The 24,274-nt window shown below is 41.6% G+C and overlaps 1 protein-coding gene across 4 annotated transcripts in view; it reads right to left on the reverse strand.

Annotated features, from left to right (window-relative positions):
• The window catches only part of Ptpn2 (protein tyrosine phosphatase non-receptor type 2), a 79,744-nt gene that overhangs the window by 20,736 nt on the left and 34,734 nt on the right, over window positions 1-24,274 (reverse strand). For all 4 annotated transcript variants that reach the window (XM_047526415.1, XM_047526417.1, XM_047526416.1 and 1 more), the window contains 5 exons: window positions 19,241-19,341; window positions 15,166-15,264; window positions 10,336-10,470; window positions 3,526-3,735; window positions 698-850 (listed from right to left, as the gene is read on the reverse strand). In XM_047526415.1, coding sequence (XP_047382371.1) covers window positions 698-850; window positions 3,526-3,735; window positions 10,336-10,470; window positions 15,166-15,264; window positions 19,241-19,341 — 698 coding nt within the window. The remainder of the gene's footprint in view (window positions 1-697; window positions 851-3,525; window positions 3,736-10,335; window positions 10,471-15,165; window positions 15,265-19,240; window positions 19,342-24,274) is intronic.

Consider the following 24,274-nt stretch of genomic DNA (forward strand, 5'->3'; position numbering starts at 1 on the left):
CAGATGCTCATCCTGTATTTACTATGTACTCAGACCAGATAGGAAACAGGGTCTTTTGCTACTTCTGGTTCCAATTTTATATTGTGTCTCAGTTCATAACACAGATTTGATCCTCCATCTTTGAAATTACCTTCTGTAAATGTGCAATAAAAATATATTCATGTATAATGCCACTCACTAACCAGAAAAATTTAAGATTTCACTAGTACTTCACTATGTCTGCAATAAGCACAACTTCTTCATTGTCATAAAGTATTATGTAAGTAAAATATCCTATATTTACAAGTTTTTAATGGGGCCAAAGTACTTAAGTTCTCTGGTTTATCTCAATGATTAAATGCTTAAATCCCCCTTACGTGAAAAAGTTCAATTTCTTGGGCTGGGGAGATAGCTCAGTCGGTAGAGTGCTTGCCTTGTAAGCATAAGGCCCTGGGTTCGATCCCCAGCACCCCCCCCCAAAAAAAAGTTCAATTTCTTTAATGAAATCTTGTTTCCTACTAGGGCTTTTTACTAGCACACAGGAGTTAACCTAAAGCTGAATATCCATGAGGAAGTGAGCTTACATTGTGTAATTTTAGGGCAGCCAGCTGGATTTACCCCATTAACTCCAACATACATTTTAGAAGGGACAAGGTAATGGCTCAGGTAGCATGAGTACTGGAGAGCAGCTGTATTACTCTTCCTAAGGAACGTTTACCTGGATATTTGAATCTCCCTTTATCCACTTTGCTCCTTCTATTATGGCCATGTAAGAGAATCTGAGTTGATCTGGTGTCTGAATAAGTCCCATTCGGTATTTTCTCATGTTCAGCAACACTTGTTTAATGTTAATGTCATCTCCTTTTTCCATCTGCAAGAAAGGTAAAGGTCAGTCAGGCCTTCCTCTGTTACAGGGCAGGAAACAAGCCACACAAGGCCAAGGCTCAGACCAGTGCTGTGATCTGCTGCCTGCATGGTTCGGGTGTGGTGTCCTCCCAAAGGCCCTGATTCAGGAACATCCAGAGGTGAGCTGCGCTGCAGCCTAGTCAGTCCATCCTCACTTAAATGGACTAACTGGGTAGAACTGCAGGAGATGGGGCATGAAAGTGGGTCCCCGGGCGCGGCTTGGAAGGTGATCTCTTCCCTGCGGCCACTTCCCCGTGCCCGTTTCCTGGCTGGCATGAGTTGTGCAGCTTTCCTTTGCCATGCCCCTCCTCCATGATTTGCTTCACCTTGGGCCCAGAGCAATGGAGTTGCCCAGCCACAGACTTAGACCTCTAAAACCATGAGCTCCAATATACTTTTCCTGCTCTACGCTGTTCTTGTCAAGTGTTTTGGTCACAGTGATGAAAATCTGACTAGCATACCCGTCCTTCAGAACAAGGTTGACTGAACACTATCCCAATCCACCCATCCCTCTCACACTTCAGCTGTTAAGAGATGGCAAACTTTTGATTCTTTAGCTGATTAACAATTGATTTCAAACAATTATACTCATCTCATTTTGGCCAATAATCAGTAAAAGGACTTAAAATATACCACAGATTGGAAAGCTGTTAGAGTCAGAATATGTAAGCCAACAAGTAAATTAGAACTTGTGATCACACCTGCCCTACCTTTGGATAATAGTGACTGGCTATACGGCAAAGCCTAGATCAGTTTAGCATATGAAATTTAAAACACAGCAACTGATAACTGAAAAAGAGGTAAAACAGTTCAGCACTTTGATTTTAAAGAATAATAATTCCTTTTTTTGGTGGTATTAGGGATTTAACCCAGGGGCATTCTAACTCCAAGCTGCATCCCCAGGTCTTTTTGTTTTAAGACAGGGTCTTGCTAAGTTGTCCAGGCTGGCCTTGATCTTGTGATCCTCCTGCCTCAGCCTCCCTGGTATCATACGGGTGTGCCAAGGCTTGAGGAAGGACTTTCGACCAGTCTGGGTTAACATGAGGGCAATCCCACTGTGATGTTATTTACTGACAAAGGCCCTGGTGGCAGCAGGCCTTTGTGCCCACTGCCCTCTGCCTTCTTTGTATCTGAACTATAGTGGTCATCTGAAAATGATGAAAAAGTCAGAAAAAGCCTTGACCCACAAAAAAAACTGCTGAACCACCACACCATTTGTAAACTACTGATTTGGTTTTAGAAAGACCCCCAGACTGAAAAAGAAAAAAATGGTTGTCAAGAAGAGGCAAAAAACTCCACACAATCCAGTTTTGATATTCATTATTAACAGAAACCAAAATGTTTATACATGGTGAAGTTCAAGGTAATATAACAATCTAATTTTTGATGAATGTAATAATCCAACAGATAAGTTAAAAACTCAACTATTTGTAACTAGCTTTCAACAGATTCAAGATTCACAATGCTCCACTAAGAGTATTACCCATTGATCAAGATCCCCATTAAGCCAGGCACAGTGGTGCATAACTGTAATCCCAGTGGTTCGAGAGGCTGAGGCAGGAGGATTGCAAGTTCAAAGTCAGCCTCAGAAAAAGCGAGGCCTTAAGCAACTCAGTGAGACTCCGACTTTAAATAAAATACAAAACAGGGCTGGAGATGTGGCTCAGTGGTCGAGTGCCCCTGAGTTCAATCCTGAGCGCCCCACTTGCCCCTCGAGAAAAGATCCCCATTAAACTACGTGTGTTGACCAGGAGTACACTGTGTTAATTTATGTGAGCATCTACTTGTGTTAACAGTCATATTAGAAAGTCTAAGAATGTTGAGACCAGTGCAGTGAAGCACAGCTACACTTTACAGGGAAAGCTAAGAGACTAGTATCATGCAGGGGACAACACCTCTAAGGACACCAGTCTGCTCAATCGCCAGGGTTGCTGGATCTTAAAACAAGCTCAGGAAAGCGTGAATCACACTATGGGGAATAGAGAGAGGTAACAGAAATCAAGGCAGCAGGTGTCCACGGAGGGTTTGACTGTATAACAAAAGGAGGGACAAAGGAGAGAGCAGTAGGAAGGGAAGTCAGGGAAACCAGAAGTCCCTACAACCAAAATGAAGAAAAAATGCAGGTCCTACGAAGCAAGAGAAGGACCTGAATCCAGGAGGTAGCTGGGAATGGCGGGCGGAGAATCACACTCTGGGCACACACAGGAACTGGGGGAGGAAGAACAGCGCCAGGCTGAACCCGCGGGTACGGAGAGCACCATCGGCACACTGGGTCCTCCCAGCAACCCCGAGAGAAGTGCAGTCGCCCTTTCCAGTTCAGGAAAAGCAGACTGAGCTTGTCCGAGCAGGGAGAAATTCAAGACTGAGGGTGAGCTTTACTGGAAAGGGGCCCTATTATTCCTGTAGTGCAAAGCTACCAAAGAGAAGCCTCTTCTCTGGGAGCTCTGCAGTCACCTCGACTCAAGCCCAGCAGTCTGAAGGAGAGGCAGGTCAAAGAATGGAAATGAGGGTTCTAAGTTTTGCCGAAAGAAAGAACTTTGACCTTAGGAAACCTAGCTCTGGGATATGACATCAGAGCTTAGTCCTGCCAGCAGGCGGGGGGAAAAAGAGGGCTGAAACCAGATCACAAGCGGCACTTACCAGAACAAGACAGGTGTCCACCAGAGAGAAGGTGCCAGAGCGCCCGATGCCTGCACTACAGTGGATCACTGCAGGCCCGTGGTCAGGGTTCAGGGAGCCAGATTCTCTCACTTTAAATAAGAAATTGAGAAACGAAGCTGGTGACTCAGGGACTCCAAAGTCTGGCCAGGTAGTATAATGAAAGTGAGAGATTGTTCTGGTCTCACCACTCTAGAAAGTAAAATTGAGTGAGAGAAAGTTAGTGGTCACTGTTGGCTTAAAAAAAAAAAAAAAAAAAAGACATCAGAAAGAGCATGTGTTTTATTCAATGCTTGTAATTCTATGGGCCATTTATATCATCATTTTCCCCTTTGGGTTTTGACAAGCATGTATGCAAATCAGGGACTTTTTTTTTTAAACAGAGATTTGGAACATATTAATAGCTAACATATGTAACACATCATTTTGGAAGCTTGCTTTAAGCTCATTATTTATTACCTCAATTCACACAAAATCTCATTTAAACCCATTATCCAGGTGAGAAAACTGAGGCAAAAAGTAATTTGCTCAAGATCAAAGCTTCAGGCACCAGGGCCAGGACTTGAAGCAGCAGTCTGGTACCTGGGTTCTTCGTAACTCGCGTGCACTGTATCTGCTACCAACATTTTCTCTTATTCACGCATCACAGTAAGTGCATTGTTTCTAATTAAAATTTCTACCATAATTTTCACCTTCATTTTTTTCATGTACAATTTTGTGAAAATAATCTCCTGCTTAATATGATTTATCTTTTAAAATCTGCTCCCAATGTATGGAAGAGCAATTCAAGAATTAAAAGAATAATCTTTTACATTCTTAAGTGAAACAGCTCCCCTAATTGTTGTCTTTCCCCAGTGTAATCAATCCCAGTCCTAAAGCTCTTTACATGCCCATGCTGATGTGCTAGATGGTTTACCAACACGCTAAATGCTTCCTGCCTCTTACGCTTGCCTGGTACTCGCAATCGCTTCCTGGATATTCCTGATGAGCTTTATTCTGACTAACTCATTATGAAAATGTTCCTTAGCATTCTGCCAACTGCCTTTTTGCCCCAGGAAGCACTGTTTTAGTTTACAATCTTCATTTCTGTAAATGAAGCAGTGATTTTCTAATGTCTGCACAATTTTCTAGTTTAATCGCAGGACATTTTTGGAAGGAGGCATACAAACAACATTTTAAAATCTTGATACATTTAATAATTAACAGCTAAACATCATTATTATAACATCCTGCTCATAGTAAAAATTTTCAAAATTATGAGCTAGCTTTCAGATTTTAATAACTTTGCCTTTTTTCAGTACAAATTAAAAATTCCTAAGTCCTAGACTCAGACATAAAAGATAAAATACTGAAAAAGAAACAATTTTTAGAAAAGTAACTATATATGTTTAGTTACTTTGACATCTAGTTTTCATAATTCCAATACACTGAAGGTACAACACTTCTGTTACTAATTAAAATGATTTCTAGATTTCAAAACATTTCCTTGTTGTTGTGTATGTGTGTGTGTGTGGAGGTTAAATCCAGGGCTTGCTTGCTGTACGCTAAGTGGATGTTCTACTACTGAGCAAAACGTTTCCCAAAATCATTTCTTTACTTTTTTTTTTTTTTTTTTTTTTTTTTTTTAAAAAGACAGATTCTCATCTTGTTGCCCAGGCTGGCCTCAAACTCACCATCCACTTGCTGCAGCATGAGCAGCTGGGCTTAAAGGTGCCTGCCACGGCACCTATCCAGCATTCCTTTAGAATCCTAGAATAAGCAGCTGGCTTTGGTGGTGAACACCTGTAAACCCAGCCACTGGGGAGGCCGAGGCAGGAGGATTCCAAGTTCAAGACCAGCCTGGGTGGTTTTCTCAAAATAAAAGAAGTAAAAAAGGGTTGGAGATGTAACTCAGGGGTGGTGCACCCTGGATTCAATCCCCAGCACCAAAAATGAATGAATGAATGAACAAAAACCACCTAAGTTAAGTATGCTAAGTGAAAGAAGTCAGATTCTATAGTCTCCATTTATATGACACTCTGGAAAAGGTGGACCTCCAGGAACCTAGACCCATAGTTGCCAGGGGCTGGAGGTGAGGCATAGGGATGACTATGTGCAGGCAGCACGGGGAAGTTCTGGGTGGTGATGGAATCGATCAGACAACTGAACACTCTGAAGTCATACAACGACACACCAGCAAGAGTCAATCTTACTGCAGGTAAAGAGTGAACAGAACAAAACTCCACACAGTCTACATTATGAAGGCTAACTAGCTTCCTTTACAAAACAGCAAGCTCACAGTTCACGTGGTAGTACCCACACAGGAATGGGCCACAGAAGTTGACTCTTTTTTTTTTTTTTTGCGGTACTGGGGATCGAACTCAGGGCCTTGTGCTTGCAAGAAGTTGACTCTTGATTAGTCTGTTTTTCTTTAAATGGAGTGTAAGATTCCAGAGGGTGTTTCTGACCTCATTTTTTTCTGACAACTGTCCTACTATGGCCATTGGCCACCACACAGAGTGACCATGCACTGCAGGACTGGCCCTGGTCCATGTGAGCCTAAACCAGATCTAGCATGGATCAGCCCAAGTTCCCCAGACTGTGGTCATGTGTGACCGTGTAGCTGCGCTCCCCAAGGAAGGGCCTAGTGCTTCCATCCTGTTTACGCTCAACTACTGCACCACGTCCTGGCTCTAAATTCATTATGGTTACCCCATGATACTGAGCAAATGATGACTTTTTTTTTTTAATACATAATTTTGGCTCCAGGCTTGTGATCTTTCTTTTTTCAAATTCAGGTCATGCTGTCTGGGATACTCAAAGCCAGTTCCCAGAAACACTCAATTATTCGTATAATAAGGTCTTCCCCGCTAAGAGATCGTTGAAAACCAGCACTTTTCATGCCTTAAAAATCAGACTGAAGAACTTTAAGAGGTTAATTTTGATTAATTTACCCTTACTGAAACAAGATTCAACAAATGCAGCTGAAAAATGATATGATTCAGAGTCAACCCAGGACCACAGGAAAGACAAGGCTCACAGGCTCACTGCGCTGGTATGGAAATGCTCATCTGCACAGCTGGGCCACTTTCCCTCTTTTTCATGTTTTTCGTGAGAGGAGAGAAAAAAGTTGCCAAAGGATAGAGAACTAAAACTACTCTGTCTTTACTCTAAATAAGTTCTATAAAAATGTGAAGTCTTCACGTCACACCATGGAAGCAGCCCCTTTCCTGGTCACCAGGGCACGCCAGCTCTCCCCTCTGCCCTGTCATTCCCCACCCCTCCCTGGGCTCCAGCCTGCGCCCCCCCACGCCTGGGCTGCATCCACTCCTTGCGTGACTGCTGAGTTTTCTTCAAAAAACTGCATTGTGCATACCACACCCTCCAAACAAAAAATGCCAGGGGCTTAAATGCAAAATTCCACTTACATTGAAGGAGAATATGCCATGTAGAGTCTTTGAATGTGGGTGTCAAACTTGCTGTATATGGAGACCAAGAAGTTGGGCAGGCCTAAGAACAAGGAGCTGTTGGCCTAGGGCAATTTAAGTGTATGTCCTGTCTAAAGCCATTTAAACAGGAGCTAATGTTTACTACACATATGGAAGATTACACATGTGAGTGTCATAAATAATCCATAAAGCTCTATGGCCACAGCCCAATTATTTTCATACTTCATGTATATAGTGAAGGTACCAAGATTATGTTTCTTAAAGATTTTCACTAAGCCCTATTCTGTAATCTCTAAATGGAGCTTGTGATACAGTACTTACCTTACAAGACTGTTGTAAAGAATAAATGAAGATGAATGTAAAGTTGACCTGCACGTGGTAAATGCCGAACAGAGACGGGCTATTTCTAAAACAATTACACTACCTGATCGTAATCCATGAATAGCTCCAATCAACTGTGGAATATGCTAAATGTTTAACGTCCTCACTGAACAGTTCCTTCTAAAACTAAAGACTGACAAAGTTTGCCAACCCTCTTCCCTAACCAGATGTTAAGTCTGCAGCTTCAACGTCACTGCCTTAGTCCAGGCCCTTACCCTCTTTAGCCAGGATCATATTATTAGTGATAAATACTGATTATAATTCATTTAGAAAGATCTTGCCAGATCAAGAGTGGCAGTATAAACAGGCACAGGATTACATCGTAAGCCAAGGGAAAAGCAAGGTGCAGAAGCACAGGCCCCTAGGAATTGACCTATTTGTGATGTCCCAGTCTGTTAGGAGAAACTGGTTCTTGCAGGAAGGAGGTGAGGACCAAGTTGGGCGGGTCATGGACTTCTGCACCATGGAAACTTACCCCAGTACTGATGGGAACCAGGGAAGGAATTTTAGAGCACAGAGAGGTTACGCACGCCTGTGTTCTAGGGCAGTCATTCGGCCTAGTGAGCTTAACAATGGTATGGTGACAGAGGAGAGAACAAAGGAAGCACATGTGGATTCCACCCATGGGTAGGGGTGGCAGAAACCTTGCTATGGAGTCAGAACATATACATATACAAGTACTGCGAAGTCAGTAAAGTTTAAATCACAGAAAGAAGTTTAAGACTGACAGCTGTGAGGAATGAATGTGTCACAGTTATCCCAGGAAAGACCTAAGAAAGAAATGGGCCACATGGAGGCTCTGAAGGATGTGCAGGGTATAAACAGGTCCACAAGAACGGACAACATCTAGGATCAACTGCTTCAACTATTTTGAATCAGATCCCAGTTGAGCATCATAATAATTAGACACTCATCCTGTTCTGGGTAAATCTATGGGGACAGGGGAACAGAAGAGTCAGCATTATAATAGTATTCTTGGAACCTGAGAAACATAAAAGCTGGCCAACAACATTACGGAAAACAGTGAAGGGCAACTAAAAAGAAAGATCTGAATGACAAATAAGTACTCCACATGACCTGATATTTTAAAAGCTCCTCAAAACTATCTCCAAAGCTTAAGCTCCTCTGAAAGCAGAGAGCGACTCCCTTTTTTCAGGGGCAAAAGTTGGGAGTCTTAGCTGTAAGAAAGACACTGAAAGGGCTCCTGGTAACAGTCTGGCTGCTTCACTAGACTGGAGCTCTGCAGCTCTGGCCCTAAACTTGGGACAGTCCTACTCTCCAAGAAGCAGGCAGCCAGAGCTCTGTCACCACTTTCCGTGTCCCCACTGAGCTTTCCAAAGGCCTGAGTGCCTGCAGTCCTTCCCACCCCAGCACAAAGGAAGCATCAGTACAGCCGAGCGAATAACCGGGCTCCCTGTGTCTCAGCACAGCCATGATATCAAATGGGTATGTAGAGCAACCCCATGAGGGAGACCCACTAATACCCTGACTTTCTAGATAATAAAACTGAGGAACAGAAGGGATTAATGTGAACCAAGTCACTGAGCCAGGAGTGGCACAGTCAAGACTCTAAACTCAGGCACCCTGGTTCCAGAGTCCCGCCTCTCATGATGAGACGCGACCTTCCTAGTTCTTAATCAAAACCGTGAAGAAAGACACACGGCTGCTATTTGATATGGCAGAGTCTGAATCCAGGTCAGTCGAGAAGCCCAGCGCCTTCCACGGCGCCAGGCAGGTGCCAGGAACTGAAGCAGGGTCTGCTGGCCAATCACATAATGGCCTCCACTTCAGAAAGACCTTGGGAATCGAGAAGCCTCTGTCACAAGAATTAGCAAGTTTCCAAAAAGATTCAGTCCCTTGTCGGAAGTTAGAAGACCTGCATGTGAGCTTGCTTTGTCACTTATAAGATAGGTAATCTATTTATGGAGAAAAAAGGTGTTGAAAAAGATGAAACGAGATAATAAGAATATTCACCCCCTTCACGTAAAGCATTCAGGTGACAAGAGTGAGCCACTTGCAGCAGTGGTCAGCACAGGACTGCACTCAGGTGACAAGAGCGAGCCATGTCTTGACGGACCACCCGCAGCAGTGGTCAGCACAGGCACTCCTTTACTGTGCTGTACAAGTGCTGTGCACATGCCTTGCCACTGGCTCTCCTTACGGCCTGGAGGGAGCTGTTCCGTGTCCACTTCACAGCTGAGGACAGGCTCAGGAGGCACAGGGACAAGTCCAGGGTTCACCTCTACTCAGCGCAGAGCTGGGATTTGAACCCCGGTTTGCCTGATTCTCGAGTCCTCTCTCTCTCTTTTATATTTTTAGTTGTAGATGGACACAAGGGCTTTATTTACGTACTTATGTGGTGCTGAGCATCGGACCCAGTGTCTCACACAGGCCAGGCAAGGGCTCTACCCCCGAGCCGCACCCCAGCCCCTCAGGCCTCCCTCACTCCCCAAGTTTCCTGCTGCTCAGGATGGAGCCCAGGCTTAAACACAGTAGGCAGGCACTCCGCTGCTGAGCTATGCCTCCGCTCCCCAGGTGTTTTTAATAATTTTCAATCCTCAAATATTAACCTGAACTTTGAAATTCTTGGTTCTAGGGTGCCTTGAGAGTCCTCAGAGTTACTACATACGAGAACACAATCTAAAAACAAATAAATGGGTGCCTCAAACTCCAAACCTAGTAATAAAGAATATTTACTTATCTATTTACTTATGAATTAATTAATTAATTATTGGGGATTGAACGCAAGGGTGCTTGACCACTGAACCACATTCCCAGACCCTTTTATCTTTGATTTTGAGGCAGAATCTCACTACACTACTTAGGCCCTTGCTAAATTGCTGAGGCAGCCTTTGAACTCAAGATCCTCCTACCTCAGCCTCCTGAGCTGCTGGGATTATAGTTGTGTGCCATCTAGCCTGGCTTCAATAATTCTTAGAACTACTATAATAAAGTCCAAACTTTTGAGCAAGAAAAGTCTTACGTTGATATTTTCTAACTGTAGTAGGTGTACTGTATAATAAGACTTCACATCTTCGGACAAAAGCTTCACACTGAATCCTGTTTCTTTAAACAGCATCTCTCGGTCATCCGTTGGCCAGTATTGTGCACATTTAACCTAAAATTAAAAATAGTAGTTTATAAACATTACAAAACCACAAAAAGTTGAAAAATGAAAACAAACTGCACACATATACTGTTTTCAAGTATCAAATCCTAAGAACAGCCATTACTATATTTTAATAAGATTGATATTTTATAAAGCAGCTTTGTAAAAATGTTCCTATAACTTTTAAACTAAAAAAGTCACAAATAAATATCATGCTTATGAAATAAAAATAAAATGTTATTAAAAAAAAAAAAAAAAAAAAAAAAAGAGACAGCAGCATACACCTATCATCCCAGTGGCTCAGGAGGCTGAGGCAGATGATGGAGAGCCCAAAGCCAGTCTCAGCAAAAGTGAGATGCTGATAAGCAACTCAGTGAGACCCTGTCTCCAAAGAAAGTACAAAATAGGGCTGCGGATGTGGCTCAGTGGTCGAGTGCCCCTGAGTTCAATCCCCAGTATCCCCCCCAACAAAATTAAAAAAATAAAAAATAAATAAAATCTCTTTTTTTTTTAGTTGTAGATGGACACAGTACATTTAATTTATTTACTTTTTTAATGTGGTGCTGAGGCAAGGGCTCTACCACTGAGCCACAACCGCAGTCCTGAAATCTGTTATTTTTAAAGCACAATAAACTATATTTAACATCACATAGTAAGTATTCACTTGATTTCTTTCTTTTTTTAATAAAATGTGCTAATTTACTAACTACTTGGTCATACACTGGCAACCTCTTTAACATTTAGAGACTAGATGTTGTAAAATTTGGACTCATTTGTCCAATATATATACTATATACACAGCAAAACAAAATGCATGTCTGAAAATATCCAAGTATGAACACAGTAACATATTACCTTTTGCAATTGCTTCCCTCCTTCCTCCTCCACAATACTAAGTACAGACAGTACTATACTGCTCACAGAGGTGGTTTAACAGTTCCATTCCCAAAAGACAATATTTCATATGAATTTTAGCAAAAAGATATTTACAAAGTGATATTTTACTACCTCTATATTTAACATACATTGGACACTTCTAAACATCTGGACAGACTACATGTTACAAGTAAGGACTTAATTTGTCCACCATGTCCACCATGTCCATGACAGTCTTGAATAAGCTGCGCACATGTAACGATAGTTCTAATTTGAAAATGTCTTCACATATGAGCATTCTGGCCCTTCACTGACCCAGTGGACTATAATGCTCAAATATTTAGAAGACAATCCTTCCTAGGAACTTCAAAACAAAACACACAAACTTTGTTTACAAATTCTACTTTTGTCATACAATGTCAAACTCTTTAATATCTAGAAAAACTAAATGTAGATTAGGACTCTTTTGTCTTTTATACACACTAGGTACACAGCAAAACAAAGTAAACAAAACCCACAGACATAAGGAACAACTCTTGCGTCATGGTAAACACAGTGGCCTGGTGCTCCCAAGGACCAGCATACATTCTGTACTACTCAACAGGGGGTTTGGCTATTGCCTTCCCCCTTCCCTTGATTTCTGAAAGTATCAAACTATCCCAAGAATACCTTCAAATTGTATCAAAAAGGCTTTATTTTATAAGTATTTTCATAATTACCTAAAAATGTGCAATTAAATACTACAGGTATTACATATTTATACTTACTAAATATTATATATTTATACTTACTAAAGTTAAGTGATTTAGTAATTTACTAAAATTAAATCAGGGCAAAGAGTCAGAAGATAAGCCCTTTTAACCTAGAGTGGTTAATATAGGTTGAGTATCCTTTACTGTAAATGCTGTGTTTCAGATTTTGAAGCATTTGCATATACATAATGAGGTATCCTGGGGATGAAACCTAAGTCTAAAGGTGAAATTCATTAATGTTTCATATACACCTCACATTGATAGCCTACAGATAATTTTATGCACTATTTTTAGCTTGCATGCATTTTAACTGCAACCCACCACAAGAAGTCAGTGTGGAATTAATGGTATTTGGAAGAAAAAGAAACTGGGTAATATAGGCAAAGAGACTACCGGACTTATGAAGGAACAAAACAAGATGTCTCTTTGACTGACAGCAATGTGCAATGCCAGAGGGAAAGGAAACAACGAAGCTGGGAAAGTTGTTCAAAGAAAACAAATGTGAGCCAAGAATTTTTAACCCTGCCAAACTGACTTTTAAGGGTTTTTGTTTGTTTTGTTTTATAAAGCAGATAAACTGTCAGTGACAGGTAAAAAAGTCAGACCCTACATAACACCCACGAATCCTTCTTCAGCAACCAACTCAGGAAAAAGTATCAGTCAGAATCAGAGAAACATCAACAAAACTGGTGATAAATATTAAATACATAGTGTATTTATTCCCCCCCAAAATATTTTGTGACTATTTACAAAGCATTCATATTACATTGTTACAAGTCATCTAGGGATTATTTAAAGTATAAGGAAGAAAGTGCATAATCTATATGCAAATGCTATGCAATTTTATGTAAGGGATTTAAGCACTGCAGATTTTGGTATCGGGAGGATTCTGGTACTAATGATCTCCCCATAGGTAGGAGGGATGACTATATCTACATGTAGAACTAAGATTTAAAAAGGAATATAAGGGAGAGACTATAGAATGTTACATTCTCTGAAGACACAGGTTTGTACAACTAAAAAACAACCTGAAAGAGAATGGGAAAAACATTTTTAAAATGTGTAATTAAGTCAGGAGTAATGGGGCATGCCTGTAATCCCAGTTACTCAGGTAGCGAGGCAGAAATCACAGGTTAGTCTCAGCAACTTACCAAGACGCTATCTCAAAACAAAAAATTTAAAAAGGGACAGGGATGTAACTCAGTGGGAGGGCACTTGTCGAGCAGGCAAGAGATTCTGGATTCAATCCCTAGTAGTGTAATACACACACACAGAGCAAGCTCAACTATTTTCAGTAATTATTCTGGTGGTAGGGCTGATGTCATTATTGGGACTCTTGATATCTTTGAATACCAGGATTCTTGGTGTGAAAAAAAAAGTAGCAGGTATATGACAGAAGGGGTTAAAACAATCTTTGTAGTTCCAAATCTAAACTGGAAATCTCCGTGTGAACTCCTCAGATGTGTTATTATCTTGACACACATATTTTTACCTAGCTCTGTCCTATAAAAAAATCTTAAAAACAATGAGCAAGTCAGTAGCAACAGATATCCTTATTTTTGTGGTGATCTTGAAATAGCACCTCTTGTTAAAAGTACAAGGCTCCTTAGGGAACTGGCTCCAGATCCAGGATAGTAAGAGCTTAAGATGAGCCTGAAGCTGGTCGTCATCTCAGAAAGCAAGAAAGCTGTGAGACCCTTAGCTTAGTGTTAAAAGAACTCAGGGTTCAATCCAAAGAGATTTCTGCTAGTTAATGAAGGAATGATTTGATTACCAGTAAGTGCAAAGGAGTGAGATCAATCAAGTGTGTTAAATACATAATAATTCATCCTCTCTCCCAACTGGTCCTCTGTTGAGGATCCTAGAGAATAAACTGTTTTGAAAACTACTTTTTCTATACTATATAAAAGTGGTCAATTAATTAGAATAGAAAGTGTTTTTTGTAGAAGAATTCCAACAAAATTTCCTCAGAAAAGGATAGAAAAATCACCATTTGTAAGCCTTATAAATTAGGGAGGTAAGCACTGGTTAACAATAGGTCACAAAGGTCAAGACAATCAGACACTATGGGTCTCTTGACAATCAACACATCCTATGAAGGAATCTACCCCCAAATAATTAAAGCTGAATCACATGAGCACTTGATTCACCAACACATAAAAATGACGTCTAATTTCTGACGGTACTCTTACTAACATAGCACGTGTCCTCCAAAATGAAAGGAATGGAACTTATAAATCATGTAGTTTGCAATGCTGTTCAAATTGACAATGTTGCCATCACTTAATTTCTAAATGAATTTGGAGACTATGAAAGACCACTATAAAGGCCTATGCTGACAATTCTGGTTTGTCAGTGCCACTTCAGATGAGAAGCAAATTAAAAAATCTGCACTGTTAGTGAAAACTAGCACCTATGAACTTAGGAAAAAGAACAGGCATCAGGAATCTGAAGAAACAGAATACAAAATCTTAAAACATCCCAGCACCGGGGGGGGGGGGGGGGGGGGGGGGGGGGGGGGGGGGGGACGGGGGACAGGGGACGGGGGACCTCAAAGAGTCCTTAGTGACAATGAGTCCCAATTTGCTTATCTGATGGGAATGTAATCTAAAGCTACAGAAGTTGGAAGTCTAAAAGTCATACCACTAACTGGCACTACGCTTAGATTATAACCTGAAATTTCAATGAACTTATATTTGCCCATTTTTATTATGACTTGAGTCAACTATAATTTATGAAAATCAAAAGACTATTATTTTAATCTTTTTGAAAACTTCCAAGATTTTGATAATAACATGAAGATTCTAACAAAGCCTAGGGATTCCAAAGAGCTATATCTATATATCACTATCAGTTTGGTATTTGTTCCATTACATTTATATCTTGGAGATCAAAGATCACCAATCATTTTATAAATATTTAAGGTAAGAAAGGAAAAGGATACATCAGTTCTGGTCAGAATTATCCTGACTAGTAGCTTTTAGAAACTAAAAGTCTAAACTAATGAATACCCTCCATGAAAACCTTTATAAGCTAATGAGCATATGCAGCATACTTGGTTATAAATATTACTCACCGATTCTTTCTCCACAATTCGATTCAGCATGACAACTGCTTTGGACTTCTGCTGCCAAACCATGAGCCAGAAGTGGCAACACGTGTTGGGAAGTGGACCCTGTCAGGACAGAGAAAGAGCAGATCAGAAAGAGGGCTGGAGAAGAAGCTCAAGGCCAGGTTTCCTCAGGGTGCTGCTGGTGTGCTACCAGTGCAGTCAATGGCTTGGGTCTCAGCATATTTAAACTTTAAATCGACTTGAATTCAAAAATCTGTCTGTACTAGTGAGGATTTTGGGCACAAATGATCAAAACCTCTCATTTACCTAAGTAAAACAGTAAAGGATTTTGTTTAGGACACCAAGTAGTTTTCAGAGTAGAGGGTTGGAGAACAAGGCTAACTAACTATCAAAGCACAATCGCCTGCCCCAAGAGACCCAAGCTGAGACCCTGCTCCTGATACACTACACTACCCTGCTTTTGCTGGCAAAGCTAAACTAAGGTGGCTGTAGTATTCAAGCATAGTCTACATGCAAACCAGAGTCAAAATCATGAGTAAGAACACCTGACTGGTCAGGGTCTAGCTGCAAAGGATGCAGGCAAAGGAAATGTCTGTCACCTTCAGCCTCTACAGAGCAAGAGGCTAGCCAATCAGGGCAAGTTAAAAGAATTTCCCCCATAAAGTGGAAATCATGTAAGTATCCAAACCACTCTCAGACTATTAATCTACAAAAGCACAATATGTTCAACCTCAAAGGCAAAGTATTTGGTAGCGTTAAAAGCAGCAATAGTACGTACTGTCATAATGACATGGGGGGGGAAATCAAATCATATGTATTTGTAATTACCTTTCCATTTTACTTAATGATGGCACAGGGCAAAAGGAAAGACAAGGAACATGAAAAGGCAATGCCCAAAGTATAACTTACTTACATTTTTTTGTCAGGGTGGAGACAGAACCCAAGTTAACATTCCATTACTGTACTGCAACACAGCCTAACTTAATTCTGAATGGGTGAAGACTCAAATGAATGGGTTCTACCGTACCCAAGGTAACTCAACATGTAGCTGATTCACAAGGCAGTGCAGCAGAGTGTGGGAGTTAGGGGCAGGGACTGGGCAGAAGCAGGACACGCTGGGCATCAGGCTGCAAGGGGATTCAAAGGGTCCTAAGCTGAGAGCATCTTTGGGGCAGGTGTGCTCCTCGGTATGTAGCAGATGCTCAACACCACTGGGTAAGCAGGGAAGCTCCAAGGTCAACTGTAAAAACGCTACAGATCCAGTAAGAACCCATAACCACCATCTTATGTTTAAGGGTACTCTTCCCACTCAAGGTATGTATCTGTTGCTTTACTTCTGAAACAAAACATAACAAACAGCCTAAAGGTAACACAAAGCAACAAGAAAATCCCCAGTTTAAAACAAACAAACAAAAAAAACGCAAAGCAATTCACTAGCGGCTCAGGGTTAAGCGTCCCTTCAGATGGCTCTGAAGACTCAATAATAAACAGGAACGGCTGCGAATGTATTAAGACCAAGATTTTTAACTGCAGGGGCAGATTCATCTCTCAGCTCTCCCATATACTCACATTTTTTAAAAAATCTGAAAAGTGGACATAATATACCAAGGGCCTGATTTCTAAAAAAAAAAAAAAAAAAAAACACTAATAAAACTGAGGGAGAAATGATTCAAATAATAAGCATAAAGAACAATCAGAACAGTAGAAGTAGTGAACACCTGATTTTCTCTACCCTTTTAACTGTTTTCTGAGTAGTACTGTTTCAAATGATGTGCAAGGTACCAGGGCAAAAGCATAAGGGGAGTCTCAGTCCTCCAGGAGCACGCAGAGGAGACTAACGCCAAGGCCACAGGGAAAGGCAGACCACCGGTCTGAGGGAAGAGGGACTAGGAGGGAAACCACAGTGGGGTGCAGGAACAAGAGTCCTGGCACAGAGAGGGAACACCTGACACAATGTGCAGTCTAGGTCCAGGCAAACGTATCCAGCAGGGCCTGGACAGTGCTGGAAGGAACCCGGGAAAGGAAAAAGCCGGAGACAGGCTTCTTGGTTATCGCACTCTGATGAGGGGGCTCTATCTGCTGGGACACAGAGTTTAAGATGAACCAGTGGGAAGCAGCCATGCATTTTCTTTACCACAACAGGCTTTTGGATGCTTCGTAGAAGGACAACAGTATTTACTGCAGAAAGTTGTCCTGAGGTTAAATTTTTCAAAAAAGGAACAATATTACAAAATTATTTTAACTGGCATTAATTTCACTTTCCTAAAGTTCCTAACGCAGAGCTTTCATTAGAGTCTGTTTTACTCAAACAAGCTTGCCACAGAGCAGGTCTCACCAACTCTGCTAGATGGATGAGCAGCCAGTGAAGTGCAGGCACCAGGATTCGAGCACAGACACTGTGAGGGCCAAGTGCCCTATCTTAGGGTTCAGAGGAGGAAAACCATGGTCCCAGAGCTGAAGTGAACTTGGAGGAGGAAAAGCTGAGTTAGAACCTCAAGAAAGACCCATGTGTAAGGACTGAGAAAGAAGTAATAAGTGGTGGGGAAAAGTGGTAGCAAGGAAGAAAGGGCTGTGGTTAAGGTCGTGGGTTACTGTTCTCTGTTTTTTCATGTTACTCTCGTGTTACTACTGGGGACTGACCCAGGGGTGGCACTGGGTCACATCCCAGTCCTTCTTTTTTTTTTTGGTGCTGGGGATCGAACCCAGGGCTCTGTGCTTACAAGGCAAGCGTTTTACCTACTGAGCTATCTCCCCAGCCCCCAGTCCTTCTTATGTTTTATTTAGAGACAGGGTTGCCCTCAGTTGCTCAGGGTCTCACTAAGTTGCTGAGGCTGGCTTTGAACTTGCAATCATCCTGCCTCAGCCTTCCAAGTCTCTGGGATTACAGAAGTGTGCCACCACATCCAGCTAAAGTAAATATTTTGGCTAAAATACTACTTTATTAAAAAAACCTCATGAAAGCACATAAGAAAAACTTCAGTTATCACACCAAGTCTGAAAATGGCAAATCAATGTCTTAGTCCCAACCCCCAGGAACACCCACCACAATTGGTGTGTGTGTGATGAATCTGTTGAACCAATGAGTCCTACACTCTGAAAACGAGATTGCAGTAAACACATGCACTGCATCTTCTCGTCTGTCAGCACTGCTCAGGTAGTCTTTCTCAATCAGGGTATGTGGCCACCGAGTGTTGTGCCCTGTGTGAATCTCTGCGGCTCCAACAGGTAAAAAGTGGTAGCTGATTACTGGTTTAGATTTACATTCCCTAAATACTTTCCAAATGAAGTATTTTCTCATAGATACACTATCTACCTTTATTTTGTTTTTAGAATTGTGAATTTATATCCTTTGACAGTTTTTCCCCCACAGATTATTTCTTTTTCTTTGGAAACTTACAGGAGCTGCTTTATCTTAAGTAAAGTAACTGAATTTATTTTCCTGTGAATTAGAAACAGTCTAATAGCTCACAGTTACATTAATCTGAAACACTTTTTTAAAAAAACTATATCAAATGTTTTTCAAATGACATGTCATTCTGTCATTCTGATCCAAGTTAGGATTTTAAAATTCTGAAATCTTATGGCTTATCTTCTGAATACCTAAAAATCCATAACTGGGAGAATGATAGTGTAGTTAATTAAGCCTCCATAATCTGATAAATTAAGAGCAGCTGGTGTGGACAAACAAATCCGTGCGGGTGTGTGGGTGTGGCCAAGGCCTCAAGCAGCTGGGTAGAATGCCACAGGAGCCAGCAGGTGCTCTGGTCTGGATCTGGGGCACCAGGTCTCTGCAATGGAGATGGCCAACACCATCCAAGGCATGAGTGCATTCTGAAAGGCGGAGAGAGCAGAGAGGAGCTTGCAGGGGCCTCTGGCTGTGCTTCACAGGTCAGATGAAGAGCAGTGGAAGCAGCAAAAGAAGATGGGGTCAGAAAGAGGCAGCAAGAGGGCGTGCCTGCAGAGACTGGGTCGTAAGCCCTCTCGCAGGAGTTTCCTTCACAACAGAAGTCACGCTACTTTTGGCCAGGCTGAAACTCCACTCCTCTCCAACTCCACTCCTCCTCTGCCGTCCACTTGCCTGTGTCAGGACATAACTCCTCCGAGCCTCTCCCACGTCAACCAAGCTGGCGTTGATGTAATCATTCTCTGCATTCTGCAGCTTAACACGACTGTGATCATCTGGAAACAGAGTGATACACCACAGCTGTCATTTCAAACTTGTCAGCTCTTTTTTAGTGTTAATGTTAAAGCTCTAAGGAATTCATAAAGAATGAAACAAAGGAAAAATAAATTAGCACCATAGGAGAGCTGAGACAAATCCTGAATTATCTCTGCCCCCGCCCCCTTTTTGTGGTGCTGGAGATTGAACCCAGGGCCTTGTGCAAAAGCACTCTACCAACTGAGCTATGTCCCCGCCTTATTCCCTACTTTTGTAAGGATGAACAACATATCTTATTTACTACTACAGGTTGGAAGGAAAGTGTGTGTTTGTATTATGTAAACTTTTACAACGTGAGAAACTGACTGAAGAGTGAAACACAGTAAAACAAAGCACTTATCTTCCTTGAAGTAAAAGGGTCGTTTAGATTCTAGGGCCCTAAGAAGGGATTAGTGGTACCTACAAAAAGGTAACTAGCCTCAAATCGGTGATACCAGATTTCATTTTCTTCATTTCTTAACAGATATACACTCAGGTACATTTAAATAATTCTAAGACTTAACTCTGTTTAGGTGGAGTGCTAAAAACTGGAATACTTTAACTGTATTCTTTAAAGGCCACTGAAAACGCTTTATTATTTAAGACTGTTAACAGTTTAGATACATCTCTAGCTTTTAAAAGTAAAAGCTCATGGATTTAAAATTTAAATATGTGAAATATAAAACTTGACCCTGTATCATTTACAGAAAGAAAGAAAAGCACGAAGGGAGAAAATGCGTGTCACACCAGGGTCAACATGATCTGGGAACCCTCAACACAAACGTCAGAAGCACAGAGCCAAGTTATGGCCTGAAAATGCACCCCATGCTGGACTCCGGAGTACACTCTACGTCCCCTCAAGGAAGCGTACGCTGAACGTCTACTCTCTTCCCACTCCTAAAGTAAAACCTGTCTCCACCATCTCCACACGAAAGAAAATGTTAGATGGCTTCAGTTTCACACATCAATTTATCTGAGATGTTTCTGCTGGACTGAACCCAAGACCTCTGTAAATATTACATGTCATTTGCCAACAGGAAAAACTAAGATCTTGTTATAGTAAATCACATATACAAGTGTTCTCGGAAGGATGATGTCAGCAAGCACTTTTTTTTTCACAGTATAGTCACTTTTTTTTTTTTTAACAGTTTCATCACCCTTTAACTGCTATACTGTACAAGATAGTAAAAAGATCAGCTACTCAAAGAACAAAATAACGACCACAGAACTCCTAGATAACAAACATACCACCAAAATAATGCACACTTTTACAAAGCTACACAATCCCTAAAAACTCAAGTGCCCTAGGAGACCCTGCCAAAGGAATGCATTTCCTCATGTTGCAATCGCAGAAAGAACACAAACCCCAAGGCTACTACTCATTCATTTCACAGGGAAAACAAAACCGCCTTCTGGCTGACCTGCAACCGGAAAGCTCAGCCTTACAGGCACTGGGAGTCTGGTTATCCTACGTGGTACCCTTCCACACCCTGCACAGCCAGGGAGCAGACAAGCTGAGAGACACCCCAGTAGTCTGTATGGACAGTATTCAACACCCCGCCCTTGGGACTACGAATTCGAATTCACCAAGATTTTCTCTCAGTCTTTAACATCTGTAAATACGTGTTACCCCCAAACTTTATAAACAGTAATCACAAACACCATTCTCGGGAGCCAGTGAGGCACGGGGTGCTACCTGAAAGCCGCCAGAGTTTGCAGGGCCTTGGCACAGGCCTTGCTTCCCATCCAGCACCAATTTACTCAGCCAGCCAAAGCAAAGAGACACTAAATTCTCTCGGGGAAAAAAAATAAATTTTTAAAAAATTTTGCTAGCAGATGACAATAAAAAAGGCAAGTAATCCTTGGAAAAACTCCATAGCTACTTACAACTGCCTACAAATTGTGGCTGAAACTATATTTTCTTATGGAGACTGATTAAAGTTAAACTCTCAAATACACACCTACAACACTAGGTATTTATTTCAGTTCTCCTATTTAAAAAGATTAATATCTATTTAATAAAAATTAAAGGTATATGTAACTTTTTGATTCAGAAGAATCTCCAAAGGAAAAAAGCATAAAAGAATTTCTGATGTTAACTAAAATACATCATCTTAAAACAGCTATCTAAAAAAACACTAAATAGACATTTCAGGAAGTGAAACTTTTAAAGCTCTTTTATGAGAAACTATGACTTGATATTCTTCAGCAAAGATAAAGAAGGAAACTGCCTCTTGGCCAAGTTAGAGCCACTTCACATCTGGCTTCAGTGTGCAGGATCATGAGCAGAGGGGGTTCTTGACCACCTGGTGTCAGTGCCTCCTTTACCTGCCCCATTACTGTCCGTGAACTGTTCATTCCAAACCAAACTTTTGACTTCTGATTTAGGAATAAATAAAACCAGAAGCTACATGCTTTCTCCTTTTCCAAAGATTATTCTGCCCACGAACCTCTGAAAATGAGATGATTAAAACAATAGTCCCATAATCTTTGGGCTATACATAAGTAAGTCCCAAAGTGAACAGAACTTTATAATAGTCTATGGTTTGCTGCCTCTTCTCTATCTTTAATTTTTTAAAGTTTTAAAATAATAAAAGAAAAATATATATTTATTTAAAAAAATATTCTGGGGAAAGTCCCAGTGTCAGTAAGTGGTTCCACTTCTTGTACCAGGCCCAGGCAAGACTACGTTCAGTTACAAATGTTCAGTACAGCACAGGAAGCATGTGAAATGCCCTAAACACCAAAAAGCACTAACTTGTGGTATACCATACTTTTTAAGGCAGAAGTACCTTCTGTAATTGTTCTTCCCAATCTTTAAAGGATCCAATAAAGGGAGATAAAATGAAAAGTACGCCAGTGTACTGCATGAAATACCCCCAAAGTGACAAAACCACTCTTCCACAGGAACTCCGACTTCTCAATGCCGAATGACAGCACCACAGACAGTTTTCTCCAAGGCATTACCTGCTCTGAATCATGTTTGTTACTGAGTTAGTGAAGAAGCTCAAGACCCAGCAGAGCTTTGGTTTATGTGCTGGGCAGAAATGAATGAAGTCCACTTCTGAGGAAGGATGCTTTTGACTCCCCCTTCCAACTGTATGTTTTCTGAGAAATGGTTTCATCTCTCAAGAAATGACTCGCTCTAGCTGTGGCCTGAACTGACAATACAGAATAGCTTCCTCTTTCAACAATGTCATAATAACCTTTTTAAAAACCCCCACAGGTTTCACCTAATTTATCATTATGGTAAAGTATCTCCTTTTGGAAAGTTTTCCAGGTCAAACAGGAGGGAGGATTCACATTCATCACAGCAGAGATCAAAAGACCAAGAATAATGAACTTAAAAATCAAGTAAGGAGAAGACCAATTCTATTAGTGCAGAATTAACAGTTGACTTTCCCCTTACATTTTTCTATTCTCAAACAGGTAAAAAAAATAAGTGTTCAAGCAATGATGCCCATACTTACATGGTACTTCCCTGCCAAGAACTCAAGGTATTTCAGAGAATCATCAATCCTACTCAGCTCCAAAAGTAAATAGTTGAGGAACACATACTGTAAGTTTTGTTTCATAAATTGAGCAATGAGCCAAAGACATAAATACTACTATATTAATGGAGAAGAACCATAAACCTCAGCACACAGATTTCTAACATTTCAACTGTTTGTTCTGCAAAGAAAATTCTATTTGATGAATGGCTTCTCACTGACCATATAACCAACTAGAACTTCTGGTAGCAATGTATTTAGTGTCTGTGACATGCCAGGTATTGCAGGGCACACCTTGCTGGCTACTGCTTTCCACCCTCACAACTTTATGAAGTGGACATTATCATGCCAGTTTCCTGGCACCCCGGGCTGAAGGCCTAGGCATGTGAGAGGAGCGCAAAAGGGGACGTGGATCCAGCCTGTGAGGGGCAAGGGGCTGCACGTTTCCCACCAGGCACTGCCTCTCTCTGGTGCAGTCAAGCCAGTGCCTTTACCATCTTTCCACACCTCCTCCGTTTCTTCCACATCAGCTTTCACAGTGTTCTTCGCCGCAGGTGTGACTTCCATCTCATTTCTATCACAAACCCCAGCTCCCTGAAGATCAGCCTTGACTGACCCCTCCATGGGGATCTGGCTGTGCTCTCTACATCCATTACTGACAGTTCAGCAATCATGTACAATTCTGAACCAGAGAGTGTATTTTAGAGTATTTTAAGAGCCAGGTAACAGGGACATAAAGGCATTATTTGTTTCAAGATTTCTTAAAAAAAAAAAAGTAGTAACTCCCAGAATTGCAGGGTACTGAGGGAAGCAGCAGCCTGACCAGCTGATGCCTGAGGAGGCCCAGAGCTGAGGAGGCTTTGCTACCCAGGGAAGGGGAGATGGGCAAGTATATACTTGCACTTGGAGGAAATGGGAGCCAGGCAGGAATGACGAATTCAGAAAGATCGAAGAGCTAGGCAGAAGAGATAAGTCCTGAAACACATAGGGGACAGACTGAAAGGCCTGGCCATGCCACCGGCATGAGCAATGAACAGGACTCTGAGGAAGTTCTCTGACGGCCTGGAATGAGCACATCTCATTTAAGAGAGCAGCTCCCGGGGCTGAGGAGATAGCTCAGTTGGTAGAGTGCTTGCCTTGTAAGCACAAGGCCCTGGGTTCAATCCCCAGCACCCCCCCAAAAAAAAAAAAAAAAAAAAGAGAGAGCAGCTCCCACAAGTACCAGAGGAGCAACCAGAACGAAGAGGAAGGCAATCTCACACAGTGGTGCTGAGGTTTTGTCAAGGGTGACAAGGACTGCACCAGGCAGGGGCAGTGGGAATAGGCAGGTAACCGAGGAGTGACCTCCTACTGAGACCATTACTGGTGTCCAAGGTACTGAGATACCAGAACCCTATCACCCAGCTGAGTCACTTCAGGTCTG

This window comes from Sciurus carolinensis, chromosome 15 (genome assembly GCF_902686445.1).
Source record: "Sciurus carolinensis chromosome 15, mSciCar1.2, whole genome shotgun sequence".
Lineage (NCBI taxonomy): Eukaryota > Metazoa > Chordata > Mammalia > Rodentia > Sciuridae > Sciurus > Sciurus carolinensis.